Source organism: Felis catus, chromosome C1 (genome assembly GCF_018350175.1).
Source record: "Felis catus isolate Fca126 chromosome C1, F.catus_Fca126_mat1.0, whole genome shotgun sequence".
Classification (NCBI taxonomy): Eukaryota; Metazoa; Chordata; class Mammalia; order Carnivora; family Felidae; genus Felis; species Felis catus.
The window spans coordinates 19199724-19213715 of record NC_058375.1 but is presented as its reverse complement, the minus strand read 5'-3'; the positions used below and the strand labels follow the sequence as shown (position 1 = coordinate 19213715).

The window sequence follows — 13992 nt, the reverse complement described above, 5'->3', positions numbered from 1 at the left end:
TAGGGGGTAGGCTCGTGGAGGAATTTTGCTTTCTTCGTTTGGCGTATCTGTATTTCTGTGCTTTTTTTCATAATAAAAACAAGCCCACAGTAAGTAGTATTTATTTTTTAAAACGTGACTATTCCGGGTGGAACAACACACGTTTCCTTTCATTTCCGGAGCTGGACCTCCTGAGTGTTGCAAAACAAAGTCATCTTGAGTCCCCAACCCCAATATGCACAATATATGGGCTGAGGCAGCTGTGGAGGGATGGCTGCGGGGCAGTTTTTGCCGGATCCGGCTGGGATGTGGCAGAGAGGCCTCGGAGGGCAGGTGTGGTTGTTGCTGGGGAGAAGGGGGGTGGGAAGGGAAGAGTCACATGTGGGGCCTGGCAGTGATGGGGACAGAAGAGGATAGTGTCCAGTGCCAGACAGAGGGTCCCAGAAGTGGGCACAGGGGCCAGCCACACCACAATCCCCGAGGAGCTCGTCTAGGACCCAGATTCCAAAGCCCTCTGCCCCAGAAGCCACCGGTTCAGCAACAACAAAGGGCTCTCCTTCGAGGCTCCTGACATCATCACTTGACCCCTGGGAGGCTGAGCACTGAGGCACAAAGGAACCCTCCAGAACCTGAACCCGAGCCTGAGGCTCCAGGCAGCCGACTGGCTGTCTTCTGCCCTGAGGACTCCTAGAAGATTTCTTCTTAAGTGCTCTTAGGAGCACGTTATCACAAACCCCTCTGTGGGCTTGATTAATTTGCTAGAGTGGTTCACAGAACTCAGGAAACATTTTACTCACTGGATTACTGGTTTATTATAAAAGAACAGAAGTCAGGAAGAGTCAGACGCAAGTGATGCAGAGGGTTAAGGTATGGGGAAAAGGGCATGGGGTTTCCATGCTTTCTCCAGGCGTGGCGCTCTCCCCAAATCTCCTGGTGCTCAGCCAACCAGAAGCTCTGTGACCCAGTCCTTTTGGGTTTTTATGGAGGTTTCATCACATGGGCAGGGCCAATTAAACCACTGCCAACTGGCTACCGATTCAGCATCCAGCCCCTCTCCTGTCCCCGGAAGTCAGGGTGGTGGGACTGAAAATAACTACCCTCTAAGTACAAGGTTTTCCTAGCAACCAGCCTCTATCCTTTGGTGGGGTCCAAAAGTCACCCAATTAACACAACAAAAGACATATTTATTGCTCTCATCACTTAGGAAATTCCAATGGTTTTAGGAGCTCTACCAGAAGCAGGATGCAGACCAAAAATATATATTACTTATTATAAAGCACAATATATCGATGTGTCAGTGTCTCTACATGACCTTTAATCCTTGCAACCACCTTGTGGGGAAGATGTTGACCACTTTGAGGATGACAAAACTGAGTCTCAGAGAAGCAATTTGCCCAAGGTTGTGGAGCTACTGATACCAAGCTGCCTTTCCAACACAGAGAGAGAACACAGAGCTAGCTATATGGCTGCAGACAGCCATGGTAAGCAACAGGCAGGGCCCAGAGGTTCCAGAACAGAGGTGAGAGAGGCCAGCAAGAATTACATTCTGTAGAGTGGAAAGGTGTCTGGGCTGGGAGTGAGAGCCCAGGTTTGGATCTTCCCACTTAGCAGCTTTGTGACCTTAGGTGAGCCACTTACTATCTCTGAGCACTATAACTGTGTGCAACGGAACTAACTGTACATGTGCCCCGGCTGTTTCACAGGGTTCGTCCGGAACTCAAACGAGAGGATGTATGTAAGTGAATGGGCCATGTGAACTTGAAGAGCCGTGCAAACATCACCTGGAGTGGCTGTCAGCAGGCTTGCCATTCTCCTGTGGGTCTTGCGGGGCTGGTTACCCAGAAGGGGACTCTCCTCCCCCAGGTTTCCTCTGAAGCAAGGAAAGGCCGCGGCCCAGGAAGGGGCTGCGGTCTCCGGCACCATTCCACAAATACTCCTGGGATATTTGAAGAATGGAAAGCCCCGCTTCACAGGCACCCACTACGTGTGAGACCAAGGACAGAGAGGAGGGAGGCCCCAGTCCGGTGCAGCTGAGCCCTGGTCACAAGGAGTGACACTGGGCCAGGCTGCGTGGGGGCTACAACTCAGGCCTGTGGCGGAAAGGCCACGGGGTCACGAGCTGACCCAGCACAGCCCTCAGGGACTGCGACCTGAGCACATTCCTTCTAAGTCTCAGTTCCTACATCTGTAAATAGATGAAGACCCCCACCTCATGGGGTATTTGGGGATCAGTGAGACTGGGCTCACGTGGCACAGTCTCTGGGAACAGAGAGGGATCAGCAGGGCATGGCTAGAGGACAGGGGCTGTGCCCATAACCTCAGGAGCCTGTCTATTCAGGATTCTGAGCCACATGGGGCTCCCTGGGCTTTGGGAACTATTTCTAAGTCACAGGCACTCCTGTCCACACCTCACTGTCCAGTCTGCATCCTGGAGAGTCAGACTGATGATCCTTAAAGTGAGATGGGGAAACTGAGGCAACGCCACGAAGGGGGGACTGCTTTTTATGCTCCTTTTCCTGCTTCTATTCTTGCCAGGACCTGCACCTGCCTTACACATGCCTCATAGTACAAATAACGTAGCCCTCCTTGCAAGGGTCAAGGAGTTAACGATTTCTTTGAAGTCTTCCAGCATGACAGATAGCATCAAGCGAATGACCAGGCTGTCCTGTGCATATTCCAGACAGTAACGCTAGACATCTCGATGCCAAGACCCCCGACTCCAAGGAGTAAGTGACTTATGGAGGACACCTGGCTCCTTGTCCTTGCTCTGACCAGTTTCTGGGTATCTGAGAGGGCATGTATGTCAGACCACAATCCTCAGTAAAAACCCCAAGCAAAGACAAGACTCCTTTTCCTTTCCAAGCCTCCCAGATGCTCTGTCTGTACCTATACTCGCCCTCAGTCTTCTGCTCTCACTTCCTCTTGGCTTGTGTTTGATTTCTACCCTGCATGAAGCCAAGGACCCTCTTGGCTGGTCCTGGGGCACCTCCCCTCCTCTGGGTCCTCAGACCCAGCCAGACTACATCACTAGGGAGCCAAGGCCTCAGATAGGTTTTCAGAGCCAGGATACCCTATGAGGAGGGTGGAGGCTGGGTCAAGCATCAGGACTGAGGGGCACCAGGTCCTCCCTCAATCGCTGGCCCCTCAGACTGACCCCTGAGAGCCCTGAGCTGCCTGGCTCCCTCCCCTGTCCCTATCTATACGCTATGGCCACCTTCCACAGCCATGAGTGGCAGGGAGGCTGGGCAAGTGCCTGGAAGAACAGGGTGCCTTTTCTGTTCCACGTCATTTTCCTATCCTAGGGTTTTCAAATACGATTCAGGTTTCGTGTGGCTCAAAGCCAAGGGATCCCAACCACACTGGTTTGGAGACAGATTGGTACAAGTGGTAATCTCTGCTGAGGAGATCAGGCTTGATGGAGAGGCCCGAGGTGACAGGAAGTAGAGTGAACCTGTTGCCTCTGAACCCTTGGTTGCAGCTGACTTCCTCAGACACCACCACTGGAGGTTAGCAGGGATTTTTTGGCGGCCCTCCCCGCGGCAGGGGCAGGGATGATATTGTCTCAGGGTGGACAGAGCAGGAAGAAGGGCAGGGAAGGGAAAGGGCCAAGGCCAAGGCATCTAACCCCAGAGCGGCGGTTGTGCTGAGCAGCGTGACCCCTCTGGGTAACAGGGAACACAACTGATCGATGATGACCCATGGCTGGGGACTTGGCCAGCCTCACCCCCCGATACTTGGGCTGCACTTTCATGGGACTTCTCGAAGGGAGGAAGAGCCTCCTATTTCTACAGAGCTCTGTGGTTTTCAAAATTCTCTTGTAGCACGGAGAATATGGGCTTTGGAGCTGGTCAGCTCAGGGTCAACTCCTATCCCTCCCGATCCATCTCACAAGAGCTCTGTGAGTCCATCCCCATGGTGGGGAAGGAAGCGAGGCCCAGGGGTGGGGGAGGACTTGCTCAAGATCACAGGCAGGTGTGGTGTGGGGATGAGACCCAGGTTTTCTGACGCCCTCCCTGCTCAGGGCTCTGTCTTCTCCCCACACTGCACAGTCCACCCTCTGGAAGCCAACACAGCTTGCCTGGGGCTGAGGCCTTGCACTTCGGACATGAGACCAGCCCCAGTGGCTGCCCCATCTCCCTGTTGCCCCTTGAGACCTGCAGCTGACCTCTGGCCCGTGGCTGGCAACTGGAAGGGGAGGGGGACCGGAGGAGTGGCTGTGGAGCAGGACAAGGCTGAGGGGCCCCAGGGGTGGAAATGGCGAAACAATGGTCTTAGCTTTTGCAAAAACCAGTCCAACAGCTCTACGAGCCAGTGCTGAGCCCAGACTGCTGGGTGCTGTGCGAGGAACTACAGGGCTGGTGTGAGTAGACTAGTCATCATCCTTGGAAAATTTACTAGCAACTGTGGGAGCCGGCGGGGCTCACCTCGGCAAGAGAAGGGAAACATCAGATGAAACATGAGAGAGAGAGCCTGCAGGTGGCACCGTGGAGGCTGGGCGGACATGGGCAGCCCCAGGCAAATCCCCCTGAATCCCTGCTTCCTCACTGGTGACATGAGGGAGCGGGACTGGGTGTTCTCTAAAGCCTTTTCCCACCTGAATGGTCCAGGGTCCTCCAAGGGCCAACTTACCTCTTCTCCCGTCAGGTAGAAGGCTGAGAGGAGTCCCCCGATGTACCGGATGTTCACCTCAAACAAGGATGCTTCTCCACTCTGCAGGGCAGCGGGAAAGGGGAGGGCAGGGGCGGGGGACACTTGTGAGGTGCCTGCAGGGCTCCCAGGGACAGCCAGGTCCTCGAGACAGGTCACTCTGGCCGCAGCCCCCCACCCCCCCGTTGATCTGGCCATACTTGTGCTGGGCTCCGGGGCCTCGCTGGGTGGTGGTTTTCGGAGCAAAAGTTGAGAGGCATCGACACCTGCTTGGCAGGCCACCACCGCTCGCTCGTTGACAGCATTGCAAATAAACGCCAGGTTTGGCTTTCTTCCCCAGCCCTTGCCGGAGGCCATCAGAGCAAAGTTCTGCCTGGCTGTTCTCCAAGGAGCTGGAGAACTTGGTGGGGAGCTGTGGGCCGAAGATTAGCCTGAGGGGAGGCAGATTCTCTAGTCCAGCCACCTCCCCTTCCTGAGGGAACTCCTGGCCTAGCTGGACGGTAGGGCGGCCATTCCTTGGGGCGGCAGGGGGAAGGGGAAGGTTCTCCCAGGAGGTTTTGGGGCAAATGGGACAAAGCCGAGGCTGAGAGGGAGGGGTGCCAGAAAGGTACTTGTAGGTAATCAGCAATCCTCAGCCTCAGCTCTGTAGCCCTCAGGGCGTGTCCACACTTGCCTCAATCATTGTTTTCTTTCTTAGGTCTGGATTGCGAATCAGGGGTGTTGGGGCACCATGCCAAGGACCAGATCTAGGTTAAAATCCCACCTCGGCCTCTTACTTGGCTTTGGGACTTCGGGCAAGATATTTAGCTTTTCTCTGCCCGAGGTTCTTCATCCTGAGCAGGTGGCAACAGGGCGCTGAGTGGTACAGGTGAGACGTCCGCCCGGCGCACACGCGGTGCCTGGCGTGGCTCCCTAGAGGGGTCTGCTATTACCATCCCTGCCCCCCCAGCGCTCCCCACATCACTGTCCTTTACTGCCGACAACAACGATGACTGTCCCTTTATCTGGGAGAGCTTTCCACTGACACAGCACCTGCAAAGCTCTTCTCTCTTCCTGCCTCACAGGGCTCCGCGAGGTTTCCGTTCCCGTTTTCCAGGTGAGAAAGCCAAGGCTCAGAGAGGGGATGGGACCCCATCTTGCTTTCTTCCAAGGACCCCGCCTGTTTGAATGTCCCCAGGCTCCCCGAACCTGCCAGCACCTGGCACCATAGGCAGCTGCCTGATGCCCATTCTCTATCCACTATCTGCACAGGGACAAGGTGGGCCTATGAAGATACCCCTTCCTTCTCCCACCTTCTCCCATTCCATACGGTGGGAAATGGGAGGATTCTGACCTTCTCACGCAGACTACCAGAAGGCATAACATGCCTCAAAATAACCTTGATGATGACGAGAAGGAGGAGGACACCCCCTCGCATCCGTATCAGACTTGACCGTGTTATAATGCTTGTTGTAACCCTCCATGGTAGTTAACTCTCACAACAAGCCCGTGAACTAGTCATTGTCATTGTTACTATCATCTGGATGGCTCCTCAGCCTCTCACCTATCTTTAGAGGGCGGCATGGCGTGAGCTGGGGGCTCCAGGTTAGAGCGGCTCAGAGCAGATACACCACTTCTCCCCTCCTGTTGCTACTGTTCTGTGTGACAGATTCAACCCTAGAAGGGACTTCCTGGGTGCCTGCCACCTCCCACGGAGGGGAAGGAAGGGTCGTTGGCTGTCTTCCCTCCCAGGGGACAACTGGCTGGTAAATACTCCTGGACCAGCCAGAGCTCAACACCACCTTGAGGCTGGTCTTAGGAGAGGGGGCTCAGCAGAGAGGGCAGAGCCCCAGTTCCAGGACTGCTCTGCTGTGCAGCTTGGGGCCAGAGTCTCTGGGTCTCAGAAGTGACTGGGTGGAGCTGGCCACTGCCCTTCCGGACCCCTTTTGGCTCCAACACCCCAAGGGTGTCTGACTCACCACGTTCAGGTGGAAGTTCTCTTCAACCCAAGCCTTGGCCTCCTGGAACTCGTCCTGCAGCTCCATGAGGTAGAGGGTGTCTAGGGAGTCAATGATGGTTGCCCCGCTGAGGCCTCCTGTAGGCACAGAGATCGGAGGCATGACCCGGGCTCATTCCTGTCCTTTCCATCCCCAGCCGCACAAGCTACCATTCTCCACGCCCCCTCTAAACGCCTAGGCAGGTTCTGAGGCCAAGGCTGGCCCAGGCACGATCCAGAGAGGCTCCAATACCACCAGCCTTTGAAGGGGAGTCCAGGAACAAGCATCCCCCCTCCGCCCACCCCAGGCTGCTTCCTCCTCGGGGCAGTGGCCGGGGGCCAGCCGCCTGGGACACCAAGTTCACAGGCCGAACCACTTCCCAGACCTCAGTCCACCCATATCCGCCAGCAAGCCAACCATCAGTGCCAGTCAGGCACCCACCACTTTTCTGTGACACTGGGGAGAGGGTGAACTGGCATTTCATTTACAAAACCTTAATATGCCAGTCCTCTGACTTTTCAATTCTATTCCTTGTTTTATTCTAAGGAAAGAAAAAAAAAATGTTCACAGATATTTATCTGGGAAGGTATTTATTGTTGCGGTACCATATACAATGGGGAAAAGTTGGGAAAAAACTCCAAATCCAACAATAGGGGATTAGTTATATAAATTGTGGCTCAAACATAAAATAGGACTATGGAGCCATTCATGCAGGTGAGGTAGGCCTGTGTTTATTGGGGAGATATCCATGGGATCTGTTAAAAAATGTAGGTTGCAAAAAAAAAACCAACAAAAAACCAAACACAATATAATTTCTTTATTGTATGCCAAATGTGGATGAGCTTACACAGAACTAAGTCTGGCAAGATGTGATTCAATAGTTACCTCCCGAGTGCTGGGATTACAGGTGCCTTTTGACTTCTTCGGCTCATGGATTATTTTTATAACCAGAAACCTACTTCCATTTGGGAAAAAAAAGGGGGGGGATGTTTGGGCAAAGAAACCAAACAAATGCACAAACCAAAGGTTTTGTGGCCACTCTAGGATGGTCAGTCCAGAAAGCGCAAGTTCTGAGGCCTGGCCCCTGCTACTGGGCCTTAGAGTCTTATCCTGGGGAGTAAGGGCTGAGATAATGGTGCAAAATATCGCAGCTCTCCACACCACGGGCTGGGCAGGGGAGCGATGTGGAAGGCCTCCCCACGTGGCACAACCAGAGCCTGAGTGCAGAGTCCCATGAAGGAAGAAAGGAGGGAGAAAGCGATGTGCCTGGGGCCATCTGGAGGGCTTCCTGTAAGAGACAGCTGCCTCCTTTAAAGTAAAGTAGCAGCAAATCCTTTAGATACTGGCATGTAGCTCAGGAGGACTGACGGTTCCGCCTTGAAGAGGCTCAGTGAGGACCGCAGGCTCCACCTCCCCACTGGAGGAGCTTTGGAGCGCACAGGGCTGAGCCCCACTTGAGTCTGAAGCACAGCTCGGGCTTTGCGGGCACACCTGCATTCAGAGTCAGCCTCTAATCTCCTTAATTAGCGCTTCTCTAACTACTCACTTGTGTTGATTTTGCAGGCAGAGACTCCTGAAACTCAAACCACCACCTTCCTAGGCCTGGAAAAGGATGAGAGGGAGATCAGGAGAAACTGAGAGAAGGGTAAAGCTGGAGGCCTTAGAATCTGCTTCCAGAAGCAAGGGCTCCCCAATCCAGAGTCAGGCATCCCAAGATGGTTTTGGTATTGGGGATGAAGTGAATTTCCAGAATGTCAACTCCTCCTACACTGAAGGATTGGTAGGAAAATACCCAAGTCAAACAAAGTTGATCTTTCCTGGTTTATGCTGGCTGCTTCCCTTGTGGTTGTCAATGGCCAAACCCGGTTCACAGGGACGCTTTACTGTCAGATGAAGAGGCAGTGGGGCATGGGAACGCCCATGGGCCCGAGATGCACAGATGCTGAGATGCGCCCGGCCACGGAGCACCAGCCGGTGTCCATCCTCTTGGCTCGGAAACTACGGCCCCCTCCTGTTACACCACAGGGCCTCACACCGGATTTTTTAAGGGCCAGAAGGGATTTTTAAGATCCCACTGCCCCGCCCCTAAATTTCATAGAGGGCCCCCAGAGAGGGGTTGGGACATACCCGGGATTAGATCAAAGGCAGAGCAGAACCCAACTTCTCTCAATTCCTTGTGAAAACAGTTGGATCTGATTGATAACCCTGCCCTATCCCTCCAAGGGACAGGAGGCCGCTCTGACCAGGGAGGGCTTGAAGAGAAGCCCAAGGCCAAGGGGATGAGACCCAGGGTGTCTGATTTCTGAATCCCGCCCTGAGCTGCCCAGTGTTTTTATCCCAGGGGCCCTCCTTCCCTGGGCTGAGCCTGAGCTGAGAAGCCCAAGGGTCTAGGCTGGGTCAGAAGGGCAGCCAGGGCTCCTCGTGACCAGCTCTCCTTCCCAAATGCTCCGGAGGCCCCAGCTGAGAAGGCAGCTCGCTAAGGGAGCTTCTGGCAAAGTTCTGCCCGGCTCTCAGGTTCCTGTATCCTTTCTCGGTTGACCTCTCACCTGGGCCCCCACCTACCACACAGCCGGGCTGCGGGCCAGCAAGGCACTTATTGGGAAGCCTTTCATTCCCGGCCAGAGGTTACCCAGCGGCCAGGCTGGGCCAGAGAGAAGGCCCAATCCCGAATTCAACTCTATCTGTACCTGCAGCTGGCCTGGGGCAGCTCCCCAGGGGAAAACACACAACCCTATTCAGAGAATAGGTACTCGATTTAGACGCACAGAGCCGAAGGGGGACAAAAAGGCAGGCAGCCAGCTTGAAAGTTCCACTGGCCTTGGCCCTGAGGCAGGTTCCAGGTTGGCTCACTCTCCCACTTCTAGCTCTGAATGCTCATTGTGCACAAAGGACACCTCCCCCTACCCTCCCCCCCCCCCCCCCCCCCCCCCCCCCCCCCCCGCCAGGCAGGAGGCAGTGAGGTGTGTTAAAAGAACACAGCCCTGGGTTCAAACCCCAGCTTGGGGCCAGCCACACATCTGTTCCAAATATCAAAGTCCTCCTCTGTAAAGTGAGGTAAGGCCACTGGGCTAGATACTGGGGAGCCACTGCAGGTTCCTGAGCTGAGATAAATGCATCATATAAGTGCCTGGCCTTTCTCATAAAGACACCTGTGTATGCCTGGGGCAGAGTTAAGTGCTTGACAAATTAGTTCATTGTTCTTATTTCCTGGGTCCCGTAGCTCATCCTGAAACACTGGCCTGGTCAGGGAGATGTGGGTTCAAATCCTGGTTCCATCACATACTATCTGTGTGCCAAGGCAAGTCACTGTACCTTTCTGAGTCTTGTGTCCTTCATCTTCAAAATGGGGACGACAGTAGGACCTACTTCCTAAGGATGCCGGGAGGGCTAAGCGGGGCAGTGGATGGAAAGGTGCTGGCACAGTGTTAGGTACATGTGAGCTTCACCCAACACACAGAAGCGTGGCCCTCCTTGCCCTCAACTGGCCCTGGGCAGCCCCTCCACAGTCTTCTGGGGTCACCGAGGCCTTGTGGTGCTCCTGCGTTACCAGCCCCTCCCTGCCCCACAGGGCAGTGCGGCATGAGGCTGCAGCTTACAAAACCTTCGGCCCAACTTAAAGGAAAAGTGTCACATCGGTCCTACCTGTGTCTGCTGCTGAGGCCGTTAACATCCCCGATCCGGGTGGGCACCTGCCTCTGAAAGGGTCTTCCTACCTCCAGGACCCCTCCCCTTCCCCTCAAATTCACCTTGTACATTGTTGCCTGACCTGTCTTCCTAAAACGAGACCCAGCTGTGTCCCTCCTCAGCTCAGGAAACTGCAACGGCTTCCCAGTGCCCATGCAATAAGGTTGGGGTGGGGGGGTGGGGGTGAAGCCTTTTGGGTCTGACTCCAAAGGATCCGGCTAATCTCCTCTCCCATCAAGCTCTGCTTCCTGGACACGTGCTGCACACTCCTGCCTCCATACCTTGGCACGCGTGCTCTTCTCTGCCAGGAAGCCGTTCTGTGCATCTGGCCACACTCAAAGCCCACACGCTCTCCAAGCTCTACCTCCCACTGGCAGCCTTCCCTGATTCCATCCAGCCAAGCTCCTCCTGCGGAGAGAGCTTCCACTGGTGTGTCTACCCTTGTGCTGAACCTTGGGGCTCTGCTCACCTTCTAACTGACTGCGAGCTCCTTGGGGTCAAGGGTTCCCGCTGCCTCTCTGCACCAGTTCTGCACCTTGTCTCCAAGCAGCCCCAAAGGTCAGAGTCCCCAACCCAAGTAGGCCTCCCACCATTCCCTGTGGCCTCTTTAGACGTCCCTACCTCGGTGACTCTTCCGCAGACTGCTAGGAACGGCCTCTCCACCCCACCTTCACCTGGAGAGATCTAGAGCCCACCCTCAGGAAGCCACTGTGAACGTCATTCCATGGTCTACGTGAGGTCCTGTCCTCCCTGGACCCTCCTCCCCTGAGAAAACCTTCAGCAGCTCCTCCAGGCCCACACTGTCTGCCCCCATCCTGTGCACCCCCATCTCCACCACAAGAGCTGCCCCACTCTCGGCGCACCACAAAGAATTGCTAAGCTATGTGTCTCTGCCCTTCCGGAAGAGCAGGGCTCCGGGGTGCAGAAGACTCATCTCCGGCTCAAGAAATAGCTTCCCAGTGGAAGTGGGAAAGGCAGGGAGCCAGGATGGTCCATCTCTGACGGATGCACTTACTCCCCCTGGCATCGTGCTTGCTCTGAGCGGACCGTGGCCTTCGGGACGCCGCTCTTTTTCTAACCCTGTATCTGCACTTTCCCAGTCTCCTCTGCTGGTTCCTCCTCTTCGCCAGACCACTATGGATGGGCTCCGTCATCACTGGGCCTTTTCTCTTCTCTGCCCTCCCTCATTCCCTTAGTTCAATAACCACCTACATGCTGAGGCCTCCCCAATGTCAACTCCCAGCCAGGACCTTGTCCTCACCCCCGGGAGACCATAGGCGTCTCATCTTTAACCTACTCCTCAACCACAGTGGTTAACGCCAAGCCCCTCCTCCCAAGAGCAGTGCCCCAGCCCTTGATTCTGCATCTCTCTTCTCTCCACCCTATCCTGCAGCAAATCCTGGTGGCCCTCTGCACCATTTCCAGACTCCACCTACTTCTCCCCTCCTCTGTGCTGCCCCCTGGGTCCAGCCACCTTCTTCTCTCTCTTGGATTTATTCCAAGAGCCTTCTAACTGGCCCCTAGGCTTCTACCCTTGCGTCCCCCACCCCCACACCTCCACCCATCTATCCTCAACGTGGCGGCCAGAAAGATTCTTTGAAAATGCCAGTCCTTCTGTGCTACTCTTCTGCTCACAACCCTCCCATGGCTCCCATTGGACCCTGAGGCCCTGTGATCTGGCCCCGGCTTCTTCTCGGCCTCATCGCCCACTCCCCCTCCCTATTTCTCTCACTCCACCCTTATGGCATGTTGTTCTTGCAGCCCTCCAAGCCTGCTCCCTGTTAGGCCTTGGCAGTTTCCATCACACTGCCACAACAACACCTCTGTCGCTTTTCCCTTGCCTCTCTATTCTTCCTCAGCACCTTTATCCCAGAGACGTCATGTGTGGATCTGCTTCCCCGTTTACTGTCTTCTCGTAAGGGAACATAGGAGGGGAGAGCCCTGTTTTGTTCGCTGCTGTCCTCCATTGCCCAGGACACTTTCCAGCCCATCACAGGTGCCTGCTAAGTATTTGAGAATAAAAGGCCCATCACTCTGCGTGGGGAGGGTTTGCAGGGGCTGTGGCTCATTCACATTTGGCAGTGCCTGGCTCTGGTCTGGCACCCAGAGGCAAAGGTACATGTGTTGGGTTGAATAGACTGAGCCCACCATGCAGGTGTCTGTGGTGACCACGCCCGGGGCAGGTTAGCTATCTATTCCAGGGGCGGGTGCCAAGAGACAGAGGAGACCCCACCACCAGGCTGTGGCCAGATCAGCCAGGGTGGCTGTGTGTGTCCACACCATTGTCCTGTGTGAAGCTATTTGTTGTGCGTGGGTCAGTTTCTGTAAGGGACTGGCCCCCGGCTCCTGTCACCTCCTCCCTCCCCCACCCCCCAGGGCTGCCTGGGCAGGAACCCTGGGCTGCTAGACAGGGTTTGTATCCCCTCTCCTGACTCTGCTGTCTTAATGACCACGAGGTTTTTATGTGATGTTGTATTAGCAAAGAGAAATGGGTCAGGCCGGGCAACATAAGCTCCAGGAAGAACACTCAGAAGGAAAAAAAATCACCCAAAGCATAGCCTATTACTGCACTATCCCCAGAGCCATACTCTAATGGTTGCATTTAATTTGATGACATAATCCACAGAGACTTTTCTTAATCTGTAAAGAAACAACACAAGTGTTTCTTTCTCAGCTTCCAAGCTTTCTCAGTTTCTCAGTGTGGCTGTCCGGCAGGTTGTATTTCCCAAACATGGCTGCCTCAGTGCACCCCACCCCATGAGAAGGACTCCTCCCAAGGACCCTCCCCTTGAATCTGGGTCGACCTCTGTGACTACCGGGAGCAAAAGAATAAAGCAGAAGGGGCGATGTGCTAGTTTCTAGGCCCAGACCTTAAGAAACTGGCAGTTTCCACTTCCCGTCTCCTGGAACGCTGGTGCTTAGAACAAGCCACCATACTGTGAGGAAGGACAATGGAGCCCACAAGGAGAGAACGCACGGGGAGGCCATGTGTATGCTTTCTGAGTGACAGCCCCTTCTGAACTGCCAGCACCAATCCCACACGCGTGGGCTCCACCTGTCAAGTTACCCTTCAAGCCTTTCCAGCTCAGGGCGCATACACAGTGGTAAAGAGATAAGCTGTACCCACTGTGCCCTTTACGAATTCCTGACCCACTGAATCTGTGAGCATAATAAAAGAATTGTCTTAAGCCACCAAATTTTGGAGTAATTTGTTATACAGCAGTAGCGACTGGAACGTTCTGCCTTGTGGGTGTCGGGGATGATGGAAATGATATCCCCGCTACCCCAAAGTGCATGATATCACAGCATCTTGGATGGTGACGTCTTCTGGCTGCATGAAATCCTTTTAGGGATTAGGACCTCTGCATTTCTGTCAGGTCTGGGAGGGTTCTTTTTCCTTCAGGAATAATACTTTTCTTGAATCTTCCCACGATGGCTATTTCCTGGATCACATAAAATTGTGTTCAGAGGATGTGTGTTTCCAGGCAGAGGTTTCCTGGAGCCTCTGGAAGGACTAAAGATATTTTTTAGGAACTATTCCTGGCACTCAACAGGATGCTCTTGCTAGGAGTGAATCAATAAAAGATGATCAGATCTGATGATGCCACTGCCTTTCTTAGGCCCTCGATGCCCTAATCACATTCAAAGTCCCTGGGCACAGTGCACTGGGTGCTTGTGGTCCAGGCCTTGGCAGCCTCACCAGCCT

General features: G+C 54.5%; 1 protein-coding gene across 2 annotated transcripts in view; it reads right to left on the bottom strand.

Annotated features, from left to right (window-relative positions):
* The window catches only part of MAN1C1 (mannosidase alpha class 1C member 1), a 140550-nt gene that overhangs the window by 27723 nt on the left and 98835 nt on the right, over positions 1-13992 (bottom strand). For both annotated transcript variants that reach the window (XM_011284525.4, XM_011284526.4), the window contains exons 3-4: positions 6585-6700; positions 4609-4689 (exon numbers count right to left, since the gene is read on the bottom strand). In XM_011284525.4, the coding sequence (XP_011282827.2) occupies positions 4609-4689; positions 6585-6700 (197 nt within the window). The remainder of the gene's footprint in view (positions 1-4608; positions 4690-6584; positions 6701-13992) is intronic.